The 22,742-nt window shown below is 42.3% G+C and overlaps 2 protein-coding genes across 2 annotated transcripts; both read right to left on the bottom strand.

Moving 5' to 3' along the window:
• Positions 1–349: 349 nt before the first annotated feature.
• On the bottom strand, positions 350–18,675 carry ranbp9 (RAN binding protein 9). Its single transcript, XM_072688149.1, has 14 exons — positions 18,035–18,675; positions 16,198–16,309; positions 15,984–16,036; positions 10,408–10,575; positions 8,613–8,635; positions 7,439–7,623; positions 6,405–6,517; positions 6,165–6,273; positions 5,929–6,083; positions 5,082–5,223; positions 3,527–3,648; positions 3,205–3,356; positions 2,147–2,258; positions 350–800 (listed from the first exon to the last, which is right to left on the bottom strand). The coding sequence occupies exons 1-14, from the start codon at positions 18,249–18,251 to the stop codon at positions 670–672; spliced, it is 1,794 nt and encodes a 597-aa protein (XP_072544250.1). The 5' UTR covers positions 18,252–18,675; the 3' UTR covers positions 350–669.
• Positions 18,676–21,193: 2,518 nt separating this feature from the next.
• Positions 21,194–21,946, bottom strand: rnf182 (ring finger protein 182). Its single transcript, XM_072686924.1, has one exon. It carries the CDS (start codon positions 21,944–21,946, stop codon positions 21,194–21,196), a length of 753 nt encoding a protein of 250 aa, XP_072543025.1.
• Between the last annotated feature and the right edge of the window lie 796 nt (positions 21,947–22,742).

The following is a 22,742-nucleotide window of genomic DNA, read 5'->3' as shown; positions in this document are numbered from 1 at the left end:
TTTTTCTTTTTTACTTCAGGTAACTAAAACGTTCCACTCCGCATGTTAATATAATCATTTCAAAAACAAGATCGGGGAGGGTTTAAATGGTAACAAGTACACAAGCCGACAGCTTAAAAACAGCAGGGTGATACTGTACTGGGACCTTTCGTGCTCACTTTAGCCAGCTTTCAATCAAGAACAAATATATCATATGCAAGTTTAATGATAACATTAATTATAATCAGAATAATCTGCCTCATGCCTTGTAAACTAGGAAACAATCAGGGCCTGCAACACCCAGCCTACCTCCCTCCCACCCACCCACCCAAAACAACCTCACTTCCCCTCACCCCTGCCCACCCACCTACCTAATCCCCAAAACAAAATTAAAAAGGAACAAAGCAAAAGAGCATAATGGTTCAGGAATCTGTTTGGCTCCAGGGATCCTTCCTTCCTAAAGCGTCTCTAGGCTCAGCTGGCCTGGGTGAAGAGGATCCAGTCTCTTGGAGAGTAGCCAACATTACGGGATGGTCTGGTGTGGCTCGCGTGGAGGCTCAAAGCTCCAGGCCATGGTTCAGGGCAGGCCCAGGATGTTCAGGAGGCTGGGCTGAGTTGGGATGACGCGGGCCGCGCTGCACGGCTGTTTAAAGGGGGAGTGGAGAGGGGGGGAGGGGGGTTCTCCAGAGGCTAGTGCAGGTAATCGTCCACAGAAGCGAAGGCGCAGGAGCCGATGCCCGTGCGAGCCATGAGGGCCAGACACTGAGCTGCCTGACCAACCGCCTGAGCCAAGGGGGGCTGCTTCGGCAGGTTATGAGTCTCTGCAATATACACACATACACATAAGGATGGGCAATATGACAAATGTCTTGTACCCGAAAACTTTGGGACATTTTCTTGCTACACAATGTGTAACAGTTTTCATTTTTTTGTTAAGCTGGAACACACAAACTAGAACTATTGGTGCTATATTGAAAAATACAATAAATATAGTGATATAGTACAAAGTATATTTTTACTTATTATAATTTACTTTACTATTATTTTTTACTTTTGGAGTCCCACAGGGTTCTACTTTAGGGCCTATAGAACTTACAGTAACTACGACTGTAATTTAGTTATGAGCGTGAAAACCTGTGGGCTTGCATACAGGGTCCAAGGGGTTAAACAGGACCAGTTGCTTTCTGTAATTCACTAAACGCAGAGGTTTCTCAGCAATAGCAGTCCTGTCAATCTATTTCGCAGTAAACAAAATCTATGGTAACCGTACTGTCGTTATTGGTACATTAGTGTCGTTATTGGTATTAGTGTAGCGTATGTCACATGACCCGGACTTGTATATCTGACTTTTAATATGTGGAGACCTCTTCCTGTTAGACATAATCATGCTCTGGGGGTGTTTTGCTGTCAGCAGACCTGCTACATTGCACAATGTGGATGTTATAAAGAAAAACTACCTCAGAATGTTTAACATAACCTCAAATCGTGACCTTGTGCTGATTTCAGAACACCAACCTCACGTTGGTTGCACATTTTACACTCAATCTGTCCTAGAAAAAAAATCAGGTCCTTGAATCAGTTTGCATCCTTTTAGTCAGAAGCACTAGTGGGCTTTCCTTTTTTTCCTGTGTTACTGCTTTGTGCAGATGACTCATCATTTATTTTTCATGGGGTTATACTTCTGCCAAAACTGACTGCAACCAAGACGGCTATTTTAAATAGAATGGCTAAAGAAGACCAAAAGAAGGGGGGATTCCACCAATTGCTGCATAATTAAATGGTTAAGAAAAAAAAAACTGAAAACTGTCTTTCAGGCTGGTTTCTTGTGACATGCTCTGTTCTAGAGAAACAGTCAGAAACTGTTCACATTGCTGGTGATCGGACTTATCAACTTAATGATAGTTTTGAAATGGTATTTATTTATTTTTGAAACATTCATGCAGGGGATTAGAAGTCAAATTGACAGCAATGTAGTCAGATGTGTAGGTGGTACTAGATTCTGCATGTCAAAAGTCTTGAGGCAGAATGATCAAGCTTGTCAGTTCGAGCCGTATGTTTTGGTGTCTGTAACAATACACACTACCACATCTATTGTACATTGACCTGGCATGAATGTTGGATATAAGGTGAGATTTAGACAGTTTACTGTGAAGTTGTGCAGTTGTACCTAATATTGCACTGTTGAGTGTGGAGCAGACAGGCTCTCTCTGGATGGAGTCCAGCTGGTAACCCACGGGGCTGTTCCAGGGGTCCGAATACGCTAGCAAACTGAATGCATCCTGTACAAGCAGAAGGGGAGAGCAATTAGGCCAATCCACAAAATCAGAATCAGAAATAAAGCTACATTATGGCTAAAAGACACTGTGAAAACAGCTGCTAATTCTAAATACAGTATATTCTAAGAATTAAGAACATGTAAATGTTCTTAATTCCCACTGTTTTTAAGAGAGAGAAGATGCTGATGCTAGCTATGTGTCGTATTTATCAATCATTTATTAATATATGTGTAATAAGTACTGTTACAAAAAGATATGCAAGTCACTAACATATGTAAAACGTGGTGGTGGTGGTGTATTTGTCCACATTTGTCCACAAGGCCAGATTCCTTTGTGCTTTTTGTGCTTTCATTCATTGTGCTTTTTCTGCTCACCCATTCAACTCACCTGTTAATTGCTGGGATTAGTAGGTTTGTTAGAGCAAAAAAAAAAATCAGCAAACTGTGCTGGACTCTGGTCCTGATTCCCACCCCTGCTCTAAGGTGTTTTTTTTATTTTTTATTTTTTTTTATAGTAAGTAAGGTTACAAGCCAGGTCCATGAGGTGCACTGGATCAAAGAAAAGCAACTGGAAAGAAATGCGGTACAATTTTGTTCCTTAACTAAAAGCACTGAAGGATGAAGCGAAACACTACAGTGACGAGCAAAGTCTCTTACTGTTTTTTTAGATTGCAATATGATATACATCTCAAATACACAGCAGTCCTCTATGAACAGTAGTAGTACTACAATACTACTGAGAGCAATAAGACACTAGCAGCTGCTTTTGCTGGCTTGTAAGCTTACTAATTTGGCTGACTAAAGCGGGTCATACTATTTTATGCCATGCTATGTTGAGGAAAGAGGAACTTTATAGATCTTGGACTCTCTGGTGAGCATCTAATTATCCCAGAATAGGTGAACTGTTGATTTGAAGTTCTCCCTAGATAGAAATTCTCCGGTACTGGTACCTTGAGCATCTTCTTGTTGGCCGAGTTTTTGCCTCGTTCCCGGCGAAGGTGTTCACTCATGCTCTGCAGTTCCCGGCCAAAGTGGATCATTCTCTCAATAGCAGCCTGGCTCCCCCCACACAGCTGCCTCTTGGACTGAGCCGACTCCACTTCTGTGTGCAAAGAACTGATGTGAATAACTAATGACAGCTGTAGACGGTGTCATCGTATGAATTTCCTGTTGGCTCATGCTTTGTTTATGTTGTTGAATCAGTTTTAGCAGCATTTTCAAACGTGAGAAAGCTGCTAAATAAACAAAAACAATCACCATTAATAGTCTTACCCATCTCCGCATCACAGTCCTCGAGATCTGCTCCATGCGTGGAGCTTCCATTCAAGAAGCCGTTAGAGGAGGACTCGGACACGCCGTTAGAGATGTGATCCACCTCCATCTCCACGTCATTACTACAGAAAAAACAAGCCTTAGTGTTACCTAAAGCTATCATCCCTATCTTTGCAGATGATTTTGTTAGAGTACAATTTTAAAAGTCAAATGAGGAAGGAATGGATGAATCAATAAATAAATAGGTATGGATATTGGGTAAAGGCAGATTCATTAGGCAGAACAAAGCTTATTTAATGAAAAAGTGCAGCAAAATGTGTCTTGGTCTAGGTTGAGAACCATTGGTCTAATTTAACCTAGATGACAGATCCAGATATTAAAGTACAGATGGAATTTTTCTTGGTGTTTGTGTCATATGTTAAAAATACACCATAGATACTGATCTAAAATCGCCAAAGAAACATATCACAGTCATGCGAAAACCTTGTTTATCTTCATTTTGGCTGTTTCTAAACTTTCTGATATAATGTGAATCTGGCAGGTGTCCCTTACGTTGTGTCCAAATTTCATGATGAATGTAGAACTTGGAATAGTGTTTACACTGACTTCCACTGAAAAACTTAAGAAGGCCTTTCCCTTTCCTGTATAATGAATAATACTTTGTATGGGCTAAAGTATTGGGACACCTGCTCATACATTGGTCCAAAATCAAGGGTATTAAAAAGAGTTTATCCTGCTTTTGTTGGAGTAACGGTCTCTACTGCCCTGGGAAGAAGGCTTTCTACTAAATTCTGGAGCACTTCTCTGAGGACTTAATTGCATTCAGCGACAAAAACATTAGCAAGGTCATGATTTTGAATGATCACCTCCCCATCTCATCCCAAAAGTATTGGATGGAGCCCCAACCATCATTCCAGAGAACACAGTTTCACTGCTCCACAGCTCAACACTGGGGGGCTTTATATCACGCTAGGATAATCATGCCTAATGCTAAGCATGATGCCAACAGGTTCATGATCATCTGTTCCAGAGAGTTATATTGCTGTGTGTGAGTAAATTTGCACATCTGTACCAGCAATGGGTGCACATTAAAGTAGCTGAATGCATCATTAGAAGGGCTGTCCACACATACTTGGGCATGGAGTGTATACATACAGCTTTGGGATTTTCCCAACCACTTTGTTTATGCAAGTTTTTCAAGGTCACTCAAGGACTTAGTGAGCAGCAGTGACATGGGAGAGAGACTTCAGACATTACTAAGCTGGCGTGTCGCTTTGCCTACTGTCTACTGTTATAGCTAGTCCGTTACAGCGCACAGAGACATCTAATAAATGTTTGAATGCTGTTATAGAATTTGGGTGAAAGAGACTCGCCATCTTTAGCAATCAGCACAATACAGCAGCTGATGGAAACATTGATTAGTTTGCCTTTTCTTCAGCAACTTAACCTAATTTGGTTCAACTTTGTGAAATGTATAAATAGAAACCCAGCTTGTGTTACAGTGTGTGTGTGTGTGTGTGTGTGTGTGTGTGTGTGTGTGTGTGGTAAACAATACCTCAGACCAGTCTGCTGAGTGCGGCTGCCATTCAGGACCCCAAGCTCACCACTGGGCATGCTTACGGGACATGGCTTGTGACCATGCGCTGAAGAGTGCGCTTTACTGGATGACACTCCGTTACAGCAGTTACTATCAAAACCTGGTGAAGCAGAACAGCACAAACACATTTAAGCTAAAACAGATTATCGCATACGTTTCTTATATAGCTTCAAAAATCTTAAACGATCTGTACCACATTTTAAAAACTATATTAAATTATTCTAAATAATTATTTTAACCTAACTCATTAGTATTCTTCTCCATCACACACAACTGACATGCCTTCTCCGACACTTGCGCAAGCTCTGATGCATCGCTAGCTGATGCCCATGCCAGCCAGTATCACACTCAAGTGATGTAGGAGAGCCATCTACCCAACAGTTGCGCTTCAGCTGCTAACGGCAGGCTGCATAACCCGGGACTCAAACCAGCGATCCTCGGGTAATCATAGCAGTGGCATGGAGCTTCAGTCTGCTGGACCGCTCTGAGCACAGACACACTCAACTTTTGTTCATCTTTATAGTATATATAGTATTTATATATATAATACTATAGCCTAAACCACATCAGCTTCTCTCAGAGACTTTAATGAAGACCTGGATGCAGTTTGGCCAGATTCAGAGACATCATTTGGACATCAATCATATCTCTGCAGGGGGGACATCTGGAGGAAGTCGACAATTGTGCAAATCTGATTTTCAATGGAATCATTTCTTTAAGACTGCCAAACACAGTATAGCTACGAGGTCAGATCTTTCTGCTGCTGCATCATACAGTGTATTTATATTTAGGGAATAAAATGTACCTGACAGGTAGGTCTGGGAGCCTGTGGGTTTGTGTGTGGGGCTATTGAAGAGGCGGGGTGAGCCAGGATAGCTGTCCTGGGACTTGGGGCTCCGTCCACCAAGACAACGCACCTCGCTGTCTGTTCCATTGACCATCTCTATGAACTGTCTGACTCTGTGTGTGGAGATCAAGCATTTTCAGCACCAGGAGACTGATTAATGAATTCATTCATTTTTAAGAAAAAAAGGCACTTACTTTAACATGAATAAAAGGTCAGGATTTCTTTCCAGCAGGTTAGGGTAGAGTTGCTGAGTGGTCTCTATAGCTTCTCCCATTCGTCCAGACAAGACCAACTTCTGGATTTCTGCAAAATAATGTGAGTACTGGTCAATGTATAATCCAGGAGCATGCCATCTGTCCCTCACCTAATCCCGGAATCACTTGAGGAAGGCTAATTGAAGGTTCAGCAGGCATGGTGACATGAGGGGGACTCACTCTGTCTGTTTTTGATTGAGGCGAGTTCCTCGTGCACAGCCTGATCAGTGGACTTGGCGAAGGCTTCAGCGGTGGCGCAGTAGCTGTGGTGAACCAGGTAGGAGGCCACCATCCTGCCAACAGAGAGCAGAGCAGATTCACACGTTATCCATGATTAGAGAGCAACAATGCTTTCTAACTGGTATAGGATCTTTGATTTGAGAATTTCCCCACTGCGGGACTAATAAAGGACTATCTTATCTTCTAACAGGGGTGAGTTTTCCTAACCGTTTTCTTGTGTCTGAGTCTTCATTTTGCAATTATTTTACCTGATTCATTTCTCCTTTTATCACCCCCCCCCCCCCCCAACAACGAGTAATTTTTTGGTTATTTTGCTCAGCCTCTTATGAGCTACAGAATTAATATTTAAACAGCCTATATAACCAAATGCCATTTAAAATGCATTATAATAGTAATAACAGCAACAACAACAATAAAAGTCTTTACACCTCTGTCAAGCCATGATCTCATGGCCTCATGAGGCCAAAATGACATCACATTTCATTTGATCGATCTGACAGTAGTGACAACAACTCAAAGATGTCTTCATGTGTTTCTTACGCTGCACTGTACACAGCATATAGCCATACCAATTGTGTGGTTTGTGACGCAGCATTAAATTAGCCTTTGAAATGCAGTCGACAACCTAGCAGCAGCAGTGTCTAATAATAGCTTTGCTTTGCCACTCTTGGGCTGGTGTCCTGGACAGAGATTAAGCCTAGTTAAGGATTATATATTTTTTTGGGAAAATTCCTTCTTTAAAATGCAGTGTAGTCCAGGGCTACATTCAAATATGTGCTTAAACACTCAGATACAGTCAATCAGCCAAGACATGACTGATATCGAAAGTTTTACTTTACAACAGAATTCCACACTGACTAGTCCCCTAATTATGCATGCAATTATTTTGAAGCTTCAGTGGTAATAACAGTAAAATGTTATTATTATTATTATTATTATTATTATTATTATTACTACTACACCACCAGACTCACTTCTGAATCATGGCCTGCCACTCGCCCTCCCGCTCGCCTATGGGAAAACGCTCGATCTGAGACTGGATCTTGGTTCTCCACTCGCGCATGTAGTCCTCTATGTCGAAGACAAATGGATGCTGCCCGAAGTTGGCGTCCACCACCTCCCCAGGAGTTTGAAGACCCACTGTTGGATACAGGTTGGGCTGGGGAGAGAGACAGTATACATGAGTGAATAAAGCTTGGAGCACTTCTAACTTTAATGCAAGTCAACTTTTCTATCACCAAACGTTTCCACAAGTAAACACACATTAAAATGCAGTTCATTGCGGCTTTAATAGATTAAAAAAAGAAATAAAAAAGACAGGTATACAAGCTCATATTGGTGTGCTGGGCTAGTTGGTGATGCTTGTCAGGAGAAATAACTCTGGGAGCACCCATGTAGATGGTCCAATAAAAAGAAAGGTCAAAGCTGGAGAAACAGCACTTCAGAGCCACACTCTGAGAAAACATGAATGCTGGAGCCATGCCAAGTCTGTTTTCTCCTCAATGGATTATTGTTTCAGGCCCAAACAGACCTCTGTTCTGTCGGCTAGTGAAATGCTTAAGGCTTGTCAGTCCACCCACTTCAGGACAGACTGGGTCTCCCCTAGAAGGACTGACATGAAACACATTCAGAAACTATATGTCCAAATGTTTGTGGACACCCCTTCTAATGCATGCATTCAATTACTTTACGTTGCACTTTGCTGACACAGGAGCAAGTAAACATGAAACTATTGACACCATGTCTAATGCCAGGCGTGGGCTAGAGGGGTATAAAGCCACCCAGCCCTGAGCTCTGGAGCAGTGGATATAGTGTCTTTTCTTTAGAAAGATGATGATGATGATGATGATGATGCTTCTTCCAGTAGTTTTTGAGATAATTTGGGGTGGTGACCCAACATCTTGACCTCGCTAACCTTACAAAGGTTACCTTACAAAATCTAGTAGAAAGCCTTTCCTGGACAGAGTAGAAACCAGTTACTCCAATAAAAGGAGGATACACTTTTTTCTTTTTCTTTTTTTTAATGCCCTTGATTTTGGATGAAACACTGAACGAGCCAGTGTCCATATGAAGAAATAAGTCAAGCGTTTAACATTAAGTGAAAATGTAATTATAAAAGAAAAAAAAAAAAAAAAAAGAGATACTTACTGGTAAATCTGTGAAAGCTATACCTGAAAAAGACAAAAAAAAAGAGACAGTTATTAGAAGTTATTTCACCCATACATTATAATAATTCTTCTCTTTGTTACATTAGAAAATATGTTTGAATTACTCAGCTTAATATGATAAATGCACTAAACACATGCTCACTCCTTAGGATTCATTTTATAATATTCATAATTTTTATATATTATATATTTTATATGATTTAAAATAGCCTAATAACAATATTTTTCCATTTATATTTTTGTGCTTGGTTTGTAGACTAGGTCTCACCCAATAGTTTGGTTCAGCCAGTCTCACAAAGAATACGCAGTAAAATTACCATATTTACCCTAACAGCATGCACTAGCACACATGCCACCCCGAAACCTTAGACTACAAGATATAGGATTTGCATGCTATTGCGGAAACTGTAGTGGTTTAGGTAACGCTTAAACTTTATTGCTTAATTAACACTACAGTCTGCATTAACCACCTCAGGGGGCTATACAGCACTAGATGGAACAGATGGACTGTAACTTGCCATGGGTCTGTTTAAATGAAATGAGAAGAAACATGGGTTGCTTATTTCTTATTGGATACCGAACTGTGAGGTCAAAATCACGGTGCGAACTGGATCGTGGCTTTTACCATTACACTCTTAATTATATGTGTATACTGGTGATAAGTTTTTTTTATGCTGTTTCAGTTTGACCAAGGACTGCATGCAGACGCAGACCAGAGGGGATGCCATGGCTACAAAATGGAATAAAATTCATGAACAGGTTCTGTTGTGACTGTAGAAGCAAAACACTGACATAAAATCTATGCAAAATTCCCAGGAATTTTACACTTTTTTTGGATCGCAAAAAGTGGACATGTCTGGGGAAACAGGACGTATGGTAACCCTAGTTAAAGTGATGGAGGTTCTTTAACGGCAAGTGAGCAAAGTGTCAAACGTTCCCCACTCCTATCTGAAGAGTTCAAGACATTTTTTGGCAAAAGAAATATGTGCATGCACTATAGAACGACTACAATATACGTGTATAATATATGTGTATACTGGTGAGAAGTTTTTTAAATTTTTTTATTAAATCATCCAATATAAAAAAAATAGTTGCATGGAAAGACATGGTGATATGAATGCCTCACAAATGTATGACGCATCCAATTAATGAAATGGTTTGGTACCAAACTGAATTCGCACTTATCCGAGATGTGGTCAGCTGAGACATGTTCAGAGTGCAAATTTAGCTTCCTTATTTTAGAACTGCAGCTATAAGCTACAATTGCTAACAAACTAGAAGTCAGTAGTCACCCAAACCTATAAATACATCACCACGAGTTCTCTTAAACTGGCTCAAATCATAGGGCGCCACAAAGTTGTTGATGTGGTTTACAGCACATTATGACGACGGCAAGAAGAAAATAGTGTAAATTGTTGTTCTTTTTAAATGTTTTTGTAAAGTTCTTGTTAAGCAATTTATTGTTTTACAATTTGCATCCATGAACTATCTTTATTGTGTGAAGGCACTGCAATTTAGGCTATGATTGTATTGGCTTAACAAAAGAAAGAGGCTTCCTAATACTGAACAGAGAAATGACAAGCTGTGGTACATTAATTCAGAGGAAGATACACAATATGGAGGAGCCCCAGTAGGTCATGGAGGATTAGCTATAAATACAGGAAGAATGAGGGAACTCAATACTCTGTGCAAGAAGAACATTGCCCAGCAGTGCGTTAGGTCAGTGCTGGTCTGGGACCAGTGTGAAAGTTACACAGGCGGTTGATGTTTTTTACCTAGACTGTGGCCGTTCTTTGTGTAGAAGCAGGTGTTGTTGATGAGGTTGACACAGCAGCCAATCACGTCGCCTGTCGTAAACGTGGGTCCGTACGGCTGTCCCGTGCCCGAGGAGCAGAAAGAGTGTCCATCGTCGCCGTGGTAACCATATGAGTGTTTGTCCCAACCTGAGCAGATAGAGGGACACATACCTTAGCATTGGGTGAACTGCGGCAAGCATAGCCAGTAATGAGGACAAGTGGTAAGGGTGTAAATCTCTGACCCCACGATTCTTTAGAAAACAGTTCAATACAACACAGGAACAATAACTGACTCTTAGACACAGCAAACAGCTTTCTTGAAATGCACAAGACTTTTTGGTAACTGAAAGCAATAGCAAGAATTACTGATGATTAAAAATAATAATAAAATAATGGTCTTTAAGCCCTGTTCCTGGGGTGGGGCAGTGGTGGCTGGGGCAGCGGTGGCTCAGCGGTTAGAGCGCCGGGATATCGATAACAGGGTTGTGGGTTCGATTCCCGGGTTCGACAAGCTGCCACTGTTGGGCCCTTTACCCTCTCTGCTCCCCGGGCGCTGGAGTTGGCTGCCCACCGCTCTGGTTGTGTGTGTGTACTCACTGCCTCTAACACATGTGTGTGTGTGAGTGTGTGTTCACTACCAGATGGGTTAAATGCGGAGGACACACTGTACACTGTACAGTGACAAATACGTGCACCTTTACAGTTTATATTGATCATATCAATATTTTTCACAATATACCTTATTACATTATTTACTGTGTTTATTACTGTATTTAGTACAGTCTTTTATTCAAAATTGCTGCACTACATCCAATTAAACAGGACTAGTTCTGCTCATAAACCATGTAGCGGTTCAGAACTGAGGATATCCAAAATTTGCTCAGAGGATTATATTATCATGTCTAATGATCATTTTATCACAATAACAGTCAAATATATTAGCCTATTTTCCACATGTACCCTGTTAACACTTGGTATCAACATTCAAAATTTAACTACATTTGTATTTTCATGCCACACAAAACTGTTCATGCTATAAAACGGTTTCACTAGATTTCTTTTTTTTTTTTTGTCCTTCTAGTATGTCTGACAGGCTAAAATTATGGAAGAGAATTTGACTTCTATTAACTGAATTGTAATCTTAATTATTTGGGATATTTCAGAACATTTGTCTCACTTCGTTCCATAGAACAGAAACTGATATGTAAACAATATATTTCATGACTGATTTGAGTTGAGACATTTTAGGCTGCAGTTCATTTTTGCCTCATGCTGTTTCAGTTTGACCAAGGACTGCATGCAGACGCAGACCAGAGGGGACGCCATGGCTACAAAATGGAATAAAATTCATGAACAGGTTCTGTTGTGACTGTAGAAGAAAAACACTGACATAAAATCTATGCAAAATTCCCAGGAATTTTACACTTTCTTTGGATCGCAAAAAGTGGACATGTCTGGGGAAACAGAGGACGTATGGTAACCCTAGTTAAAGTGATGGAGGTTCTTTAACGGCAAGTGAGCAAAGTGTCAAACGTTCCCCACCCCTATCTAAAGAGTTCAAGACATTTTTTGGCAAAAGAAATATGTGCATGCACTATAGAACGACTAAAATATAACGATTATCTTTAATTCTAACAATTCAAATATTGAGACAACTAAAACACCCCCGTTAATCTGAAGCATCACATAGATGACCGGCCTGGGCCTGTGTAGGGAGTGTGTTTCAGGCTCTTATCTCTCAGACAGGCTGCAGAGGACCCTCCCTGTGTCCTGTGATTGTACAAATGGGACTGGGTGTTACCATGCGCTGCCAAATAGCTCACATTGCCTGCATCTGAACACATGACCCTGACGCACGACTGTCAGCACAGGGAGCAGTGCTGTCCTCAAATAAGGGTCTTCTTGGTTGATCAAAAGGCCAAATATAGAGGCCCTGTGGTAACCAAAAGTTAACACATCATTCAGGAAGCTATAACAATGTTTAAACAGACACGAAGACTCGCAGGAGGCATTTGAATATTTCTGATGAATCTTAGTTGACCAACAACGGACAGATTAATTAGCTAACTAGCCGATACAGAAGTACAGCTCCACCAGGGACACGATGTAGAGCACTGTGTAAAAGTCAGAGATCACATGTCCAGTCAAAACAGCCATCAACTACTAAGTTAATCATTTAACAGATCTCTCTGGGAAGACATGTTCTTGCATAGGAAACAGAGAAAGTCACACTCCAACAACAACAACAATAATAATAATAATAGGCTTTTTAGTAATTAATAACGATACACACTAAATTCTAGGCTATATATGGAAGAGAATGGAAGCTTTGCACCATGTTGCATTTAGCCACATATCAAAATAACTCTAGCTTACTTTAGCTTACATGTAGCAATATTCCTATATACTAAAGCTCTTATTACAAATGGCTGCAGTATTGGAGTCAGTGGATGGGTTGGTGGGTCAATGCAAACGACAAAACAACTTAAAACCTTGACACATCCAGATGCAACGGCTGCAAGCTACAAAATAATGACGTCCACAACAGGCCAGAGAACAGTAAAAAAAAAAAAAATATCCACAGGTGCTCCTGTCCATACTACCACTGAAAGAAGACAACTCCAGACGTAGTCTGAAAGCACGTGGAGCTGATCAGGAAGCTCTTACTGACAGAAGCAAACAGACACAACGGAAGAGCGTTTACAAATCAAACAAAGAAGCGGCAGATTTCGAGATCCGGCTGATTGATTGTGTTTGGGATGACTTGAATGGAGAGTAGAAGAAATCGTGCCAACTTCTGACAAAGACTGAAAGGGTAGACGTGCTAAATACTGAAACACCTCATATTAGATTAAGAGTTAAGAGAGGTCATTTGCTGTTAAATATGTTTCCTGCTATTTCTTCTCACACTCATTAAAAATAGGAATAACTTGAGGGCTTCTCTGAAAGGATATTAAATGAATGAAGAATCTAATTGCAAGACCTGAATTAGTCGGTCTAGTACCACTGGTATGTTTTCTAGGATATTGTCCTTCACAAGGAACACCTATAGTAGAATATTTCAGAGGACACCTCTTAAGTCCAGAGTCTTCTCTGTAGATGTGTTCCTGTGAGATATATATATATACATACATACACATACACACACTGTCTCCCATTCACAAGCCTACCTGATGACCTCCCCTTTACAGCAGGGACCACCACTTTAATGCACCAGATTTATTAATAAGGACCCGTGTGGTTGCATGTTTTCATTCTAATCAAGCAGAAAGACACCTGATTCCACTCGTTTAATCAGACCGCAATCTTCAAAACAACTGATTAGTCAAAGATGATGTGTTTCTGCTTGGTTGGAATGAAAACCTGCTGCCACACGGGCCCTTCGTGGATAAAACTGGTGCTCCCAGCTGTTGAGAGGTGTCACCTGAAATATTTTACTGCAGATGTTTGTTGTGATGGACAATTTCCAGACACTTCCATGCCAAGTACTAGACAGACAACTTCAGCAGCAGATTAAGACCGGCAGAGGAAAACATAGGTTGTTTTCACACATTCCCTGCAAAGTCTCTGCAAAGACTGCTGTGTCTCACAATACACAGATTCTGCATCGCCAAGTGTTGACAAGGCGCACATTCACACATCCTAATGTTTTTTTTTTCCAGTGCGACGAAGTTCTTCAATTCTCGTCATCGTGGCATATTTTAACAAGCTTCAGGATTCAACAGGATTTCCGATGGCATTGTTTTGAGATATGTCACAGTCCCTAAACACGCCAGGTATCTGTGAAAGCACAGACTGCTAAACTTAAAAACCCTGACAATTAAGCAAAGGGGAGTGTTGTTATGCTTTTCTGAGCATACTGTTGATATCAGCAGCACTTAATTAACATCAGACAACTTGGTATTTCACTACATTTACATTTAAGGCATTTAGCAGACGATCTTATCCAGATTGACTTTCAAAAGTGCTTTGCTATTTACCCAAGGATAACCTCAGCCAATTTAAATAGACTAAAAATTGAAAGATACCTATGGTCAATAAGGTGACCACTCTACTATTCTCCCAAGTACTCTCGGAAGTACTCTACAAAGAGGATACACAGAGTATTCTGCCTGAGAGGTGAGATTCTGAGAGCTGTCCAGATTTCAGCATGTAGCTTAAATTGAGTACTTCTGCTTGAGCACCTTACACTGCAACTTACTAAAATACAACAATAACTCCATTATGTTAGAATGTATTAGCTAGGTACTATAAAAAATACTTTGACATACCAAACATTGGTTAAAAAAAAAACAAAAACACAAACAAAAAAAACAAATGGTACTACTGTTACAACATCTAAGCAACAGTAAAAATGAATATTTACGCAACCCCCTTGAACTCTAGCTTATCAAACCTTCCAACAAAAATATCATGCTACATAACGTGAAGCGAGAAAAGGTCCTGAAGTATTGCTGCATTACATTTTAGTCACATCACCTAACCAAAGAACAGTGTTTATTAATAATAATAATAATAATAATAATAATAATAGTTTTTTGTGATTTAATTACATAACAACAATATACTGGATTCTGGGAGGATTCAGGATTTTATATATAAGTACAGTAGTAAGCCACAAGTCAAAATAACTGCTCATATTTCAAGTGAGAGAGGCACTGAAATCCGTGGATGTGTTGGTTGGTAAATGTAAACAACATAACTACTAAAACCTTGACTCTGGAATCTGGATGTCACAGCCAATACTGCAAGCTACAAAATAATGAGGTCTGCAGAGGTCTATGCAAAAGGCAATGGAACTGGGCATTGAACTCACTAGCATCTAGCTAGTCATGCAGTGCGTACAAAAAAACAAACAAAAAAAACCTTAGCATGTTTCGATGCAAGTAATGCAGCTACGGTCCTACTAGTTCATCCACATAAAAACACGGGTCTAAATGCACCAAAGACACACTTAAAACGTTTAATTGTGAGGTCTCAAACCACTTCAGGCAATGTTACACAAGTGTAAATGTATCCATCTCTCCTGGCCTTATTCAACAGTCAAAACCTCTCCCAATACGGTCATAGTACCTCCCCCTGCTGTTCTGTATATAATGGAGGAGACCACCCCCCTGGACTACCATGACATAACACATTTTTCCTCCTAGTTGAATTCTATAGTCACTTTGCCAGCCTGGGTGTGGAGCTAGCTAGCTTAAACGCGCTATAGCACCAGATTGGTGAACCTTTGCCTCATGTCTTCTTTTATACAGTACTTTTTAAAATACAGATTCTTTTATATCTTCTGGAAACTATTGACTTCTGGTGTGAAGGAAACACAAACAGCAGCATGCAAACTTTTGTTTCTTGCATCAGTACCCATCTTTTAAACCGAACAGCAACAGAGGCGACTAGTGGTTGTTTATATGAGCTGATTTGCATATTACAAACCACACAGAAATGGGATTTTAACCTGACTAACCAGCGACACATTGGTCTACCAAGTGTACACAGGGTCTAGGTTTCATTCAGACAGAGACAACTGTGGCTTTAAAACAGAGCGGGTGCTGTACCTGGAAGTCTGTTCATGTTGACCCCTTGGGCAGACAGACCAATTCCCATGTACCTAGAAATGAGAAACATAGAAAAATACACAGAGGGGGGCAATGAGTTGTAAAGATTACAGGGTTATCTTAGACAAAACTAACTACTGCCACACACACACTATGTATATATAGGCGTTCTAAAAGACTGTATCTGCATGTATGCTACATACAGTTCTCTTACCCATCTCGTCCTTTACTGATGATTTTCACCTCAAAGTAGTAGACCCCACAGGCGGCTGGAATAGGGTGCGTCGCACGGACAGACGCAGCATCTTTAGGCGTCTTTCCATGACCTACAAATTGACCAAAACAATAAATGAATAAATAAACCCAAAAGCAGATTCATTTTATTAAAAAGTATCATCCGTTTGATACTGATCCTGATGACGCCGCATGAATAATCACATATTCAAGAGATGCATTTGGAGGTCATTTACTTCCAAATATGGCAATTACTGAATTTGTGGACACGTAAACGAAAAGTATGATCAATTCTGGCATATATAAAGCTTGGGCTTTGGCTATAGGCCTGATAAAGATGTGGGAGAGCACAGCAGCTATCAGAGGAAGAGATCACTCCAGTTACTTTACCTAAATAAGTGCTTTTCATCGCTCTAATATTTCACAGATCCACACAATATACTTCCTCACACCTGAAGTAAGCTCACAAGCCTGTCTATGCCCTGTATGGAAGTTATTTTAGGATCAAAACAATGGGATCGCATTTACCAAGTGGCCGAAGGTCACCTACCTGGAATTACTACATTAGTGTCAGACCTGTTTACAGTAGCTTATAGCCTACAGGAGTTTGGTCACACCATAGATTAATATCAGACTCATATTCCTTCCAGGCAAAAATAAAAAAAGGAAGAAGAAAAAAAAGACAGCTCATATATATATATATATAAAGAAAAGACTCAGTCTGATCACCACCGGGGAGCTAAATAAAATGCCTCAGCTCACAATTTGTGCGGCCTCCCTTACTGACTGACTGAGGCGAGGAAAATGGCTACAGCCCATTTGGCACTGGAGCGAGTGGAGTACATTTGTGGAAACTTGTTCAGCTGGTTAGCTGCCTTGTTGGTGTGTAACCACGCCGTCTTTAACCTGAGGGAGCTCGTCTAAACCCCCAGCATGTCAGCAGCAGGGAAGCTGTGTCTTTAGCCATGTCTCCTCGGCTCGTAATAAAAACACATTAGCGAGCGGCGGACACAGCAGGGCCTTGCTGAGCTGGTCGGCTGCAGCGGATCAGCCGAGATGACCGCAGGCACGGACAAGCTGTTAAGACAGCCGGGAAACAACAACAACAACAACAACAACAATAACAATAATAACAACAACAACACGGGTCAAGACAGCTAGGCGAAATTGACTTCAAACTACCCTACTTTCGATGGATAGCCGCTACTTCCGGACTTCATTGAAGACTGTGTTGAGAAGTGGCGAATCCAGGTCCGGGAAGTGAAAATCCACCCCGGGATTTCGCTGCAACTGCCTGCAAGAGCCATCCAGGCAGTTGCAGCGAAATCCCGGGGTGGATTCTCACTTCCCGGACCTGGATTCGCATTCGCCACCTTCGGTTAGCAGCCAGGCTAACTCTGAAAACTTGGCTGAAGCTGTCGTAGCAAATCTCAAATAATCTTCACCTTCACTGCCCAAACTCCGGCTGTAGCTCCCTGACCAGCTGTATTAACAGCGGGGTTAAACAAGGCCTTTCCTGCATTAGTTTGTGCTGTCTTCTTGTTTTTTGACAACGCTGTCAAGCATGTAGAGGCAGGACTCCCTCATACCTGTTAGCTATCTAGCTAAATGTTACACACTTTTGGGGCTTTACTTCCACTGACGTGCAAACCAGCAGTCCTTTATCTCGTAATACCAGCCTGTAAACACCGTGACTACTCAAAACTTGGTCCAGCTCGCAAGCTAGCTAGCTAGCACTAGCTAACTTAGTAGCTAGCCCTGCTGCTGCTGCTGCTGCTGCTGCTGTTGTTGTTGTTGATGATGCAGCCAGGCTTTACCTTTATAATGCACCCGAAGATTGTTCTGAGAGAGGCCGATGTAGCTGAACTTGTCCTTTGGGCTCCACGATCTTGGCAGCGGCGTTTCTTGTTCGTTGACGGCCGGGTAAAGGCGCCGGAGCCGCTGGTTCAGCTCTTTCTCCTGCTCGTTCAGAGCCAAGTCCCCGTGAACAACGACCGACATCAGAAACCCGCAGCCCGATGACGGTCCGGACATCTCGCTCGGATTCCTCCCTTCGACACCAACCGCTTACCAGCTATTTCTAGCTGGACAGCTATCCAGCAGCCAGCGATTAGCTGCGTCTACTGTCAGCCGTCACAACACACCAGCTGCTCGGGATTTCTGGGCTGTTTTTATCCCCCCTCTCCGGTCCGCTAGCCCGCTAGCTTCGAGAGCTAGCTAGCTAGCAGCAAGCAAACGGCTCTCCGGCAGAGCCTGGCGAAGCGACGGGGCTGCTCGGTGCGTAACGGCGCAATGTCGAGGCGACGAGGGCGGCCAGGTGCCCAGCAGAAAGTTGAATCTCGCTGTCTAGGGCGACATGCAGCTAATTGATGGGTGTTAATTCAGAGAAAGACATGGAGAAAGCGCAGTGGATGTCTGAGCCAGATCTTTTGTTTGTTGTTGGTGAGCAATCCGCTCATCTGATTGGCTCTCGCAGAGTCCAGTCACACTGCTGGAGGAGTTGATAGAGGAGCAGCCTGTCAATATTATGTGCTCTCTTAACATCGCTTTAAAAGGACATGTCGTTCAAAATACTGGATTTCTAGAGTTTTAAAATTCTTCGATTAGTGGCACACACGTTTTCTGAACAGTTTAACACACACAGAAACTCAAGTGTGTATTTCTGTCTTTGTGGGGGACTTCCTTGACTCCCATACAGTAGCTACACCTAATGTTCAAATGTTTGTGGACACCCCTTCCTTCTAATGCACTCACACACATAAAGGTAAAGGTTTTTGTCACTGCTATGTACAGCGAAATGTGTCCTCCATATTTTACCCATCTGTGGTAGTGAACACACACACACAAACACACACTAGTGAACTAGGGGCAATAAGGACACACACATCCCCAGAGCGGTGGGTAGCCAACTCCAGCACCCTGGGAGCAGAGAGGGTGAAGGGCTTTGCTCAAGGGCCCAACAGCGGCAGCTTGCCGAGCCCAGGTATAAAACCCACAAGTCTTCACTAGCCCGGAGCTCTAACCGCTGTGCCACCACTGACCCAGCAGAGTACCACCTCTAGTATTGCCAATACTTGAATATAGGAGAATATGAGCAGATAAGCGTGAACCTGTTGGCACAGCATTGAGCTGTGGAGCAGTGGAACTGTGTACTCTGGAATGATGGTTGGATGTTGAGTTGGGGAGGTTTGGGATGAGGTGGAGTGATGATCATCCAAAATCTAGTAGAAAGCCTTCCTTGGACAGTAGAGCAGGATGAACCCTTTTAATACCTTTGGTTTCAGATGAAACAGTGAATGAGCAGATGTCCCAATACTTTTGTCCATATTGTCTAAATGTTCTTGTGTCCTGCTGATACCAGATCAAATCGGTCTCTTGTTTATGTTAGCAAATAATAGCTACATTCTTAAGACATACAGACAATGCTGAAAATATAAGATCTAGCTAACTGTAAGCAGCCGAACGTCCCAGTATTTGTTTTCATGTCATGCTGTGGTACCTTTGGTCCCTACAAATATACAAATACACTTCATTCATTCTGGCTTTCCTGTTTTAGTCAGCTTTGAGCCTCCACAGTGTTTCCACTTATTGAAATTGTTGTAGATATTTTATTTAAAAATGAATAAATGAATAAAATAAAATACAGGCACATTATACCTGTATGGCTTGTTATGACATTTGATATTTTATGATATTTTTGCACACTTCCTTGTAGTTCCCAATAACAGCACCCCCACTCTCTGCTCCCTTTCAGGTTTTTAGAAACAGGTGCTTAACTTATTCCATTAGTGATGATCAGTGATGATCAAAAATCCAATTCCAGAAAACAGGAGGCATTAGGAGTACAAAAATATATGACCTTAACTAAAACCAATGGGAGCAGTTATCTGAACCAACTGAACCATGATTCTACCAACTCACAGACAAATCCTGTTACAATATACAAAAATACTTAATTTAATAGTTCATTCATTTTACAAACTGATGACAATACATAGGCTTATGATTAGAGGCCTGTCAAGGTGAATACTTTATTAGCACACTGCTCTGTGACATACAACATCCCTCGCTCATGGATACAGTGACTTACACACATTGTTCCAGTGCACATAGCTAAATTATTTACATTACATAGGAAACTGAAAAAAAGCACAGGAAAACAGCAATACAAAGACCTCAACCCTAGGAGGGTGAAGACTAGCACATGTCTCCTCCAACACATGTGAAGCCAGCCACTGCCTAGCAATGCCTAGCACTGCTAGGTAGCCAACGCGCTCAGAGGAAAGCCCGGCTCCTCTGTTTTATTAGGAGTTTAACTAGGAGTGATGTAGGGAGAAAGCGCCATTAACCTACCATTGAGAGAGAAAGGCCAATTGTGCTCTCTCAGACTCTGGCAGCTGATGACAGGCAGTATGACCCAGGTGGATTTGGTGATTAAAAAAATAAAACTAGGTAGAGAATATTGTCAGGTCTATTGGAATTACTCTCTGTAACAACTTGGGCTGAACAACAGATCATTTGTTCATAATTATTGTGATATTGGCCTTTGCAATGCAGTAGACTGCGATTCGCAAATTAGACTCTACCTAATCAGAAGTGTTTTATTGTGTGCTGTGATCATCCTGACCAGTCCTCAGATGTTCCATATGCGTTTCTGTGTGTTTTTGATGAGTTAATGAATTGAAGTGAGACAGAAAATGTAAATAATTTTGCTAATTATTAGCCATGTTACTTTAAGGGTTCGTTAGTTTGTGCCAACCAAGGAATGATCACAGTCGCAATATGGAATTTTAAGGTAATAAGTGCCGCGTTTCATCTCAGTCATTGATGTACGCACATCTTTGCAAACAAAAAAAAGAACACAAATTAGTCCATAGTTTTCCACAAACCTCTCACACCACTGACGCATCCAGACTGCGGTCTAGTCACCCATTCATGTAACAGGTTTGAGGAATCGGCCCTCCTCCCTTTGGCAGTTAAGGCGGGACACAGTTCCAGAACTCGTGGCACATGCACTGGCAAAGCCCGTACCCCATGATCACAAGCAGACTGACGGGCACCAGGCTGACCAGCAGCACGCCCGGCGTGGTCTTCTGCATGATGAGCAGGTAAACGCCTAGTGGAAGGGAGCTGAAGTAGAGGAGCCCAAGGAGCCACAGCAGGGCTCGGGCTGAGGTCTGGCAAAGCAGGGCTGCGCAGTTCCACACCGTCCAGCGCCGGGTGACTGAGGCCATGGAGTCCAGACTGGATGAGCGGTGATTCCTTCCAGCCCGGCTGGTGGCCACCACAGGCTCCTGTGGAGGCTCCACGATGGTGATGACCACGTAGTTGGAGCGTATAGACGACGGTGAGGCTGATGCAGAGTGGCCCACCAGAGAGCTTAAGCGCCTGGGGCTCAACAAGATCTCGCCCTGGTGGCTCTCCCGAAGGTTCGACTGATAGCGGGCACGGATGGACAGTGCTGTCAAAAGGTTGTAATCGTCCGGCAGGTTGGCCACTGCCTCTCTGGGGAGGCCAGTAACGTAACGGCAGAAAGGACAAACCACCCCATTTGGGGGTGAATCTCCTAGGTCGAGGATCTTGGCCAGACACTTGGCGCACAGGCGGTGGCAGCACTCAAGCACTTTAGGCCGCCGTCCAGACAGATTGTAGGGGCAGTAGCAGATCTTACACTCCAGCTCCTCGGCCCCAAAGCCTTCCAAAACCTCCTCTGGAAGCTGACCCATCATTCCGCAGTCCTCTCAGTGCCGTTGCAAGGGCTTGGTGTAGTGAGGTACATGGTCGAGAGATTCCTGCTACACCACCGATCCAGGTTCCAGAGAAAGTGCCATGCAGGCCGGGGCAAAATGGAGCAGCGACTGCGTGGCGCTGGACCCATTCGCGCTGGACAGTCTTTCCCGCACTGTGTGGAAGGGTGGGGAGAGGCCGCCAGAGAAAAGATAACTGTTAACACAGCACTAGAGAACAAACGCAGCAGCAACAAAGCAGGCCCTGTGAAACCAGGGCTGGAATTTTCTAGCCAGGCCTTGCCAGTCAAATTCAGTCCAATTAGTGCCTCCACTCCTCTTTTTTTGTGGTACACTGTTCACACTGATAAGGGCTCTTTCTTCTTAACTTATTGCAACCGAGAAAAGAACCCATGCATATTTTCATTTAAAAAGGCCTTTAGCATGTCCAGTGTTAAGCATACAAAATGACACGATTGTGGCTCATTTTCTCTTTATTTGAAGTACAGTAGGTCGAAAAATGCCCTTGATATTCAGCCAATTCATCAGCATTCACTGGCTGCACAGAAGAAAATGGGCTATGCCTCTCTGCCCCTGTCTTCTGCTCTGACTCTGTGAGACAGCTATTATTCAGAATCTACCATGTGTGATGGTTCACAGCCCTGGTTGCAGGCAGGAAAGATCACAAATGCACCTAAAAATGTGGCACACCTGATACAAAACCTACAGAAATGAATGGTTTTGCTGGACCTGTGTTTCATTTCTAGAGACGTGAGCAGGAGTTTCAACAGAAATGCAT

The sequence above is a fragment of the Salminus brasiliensis genome, chromosome 9 (genome assembly GCF_030463535.1).
Source record: "Salminus brasiliensis chromosome 9, fSalBra1.hap2, whole genome shotgun sequence".
Classification (NCBI taxonomy): domain Eukaryota; kingdom Metazoa; phylum Chordata; class Actinopteri; order Characiformes; family Bryconidae; genus Salminus; species Salminus brasiliensis.
This window is presented reverse-complemented; position numbering and strand designations above follow the sequence as displayed.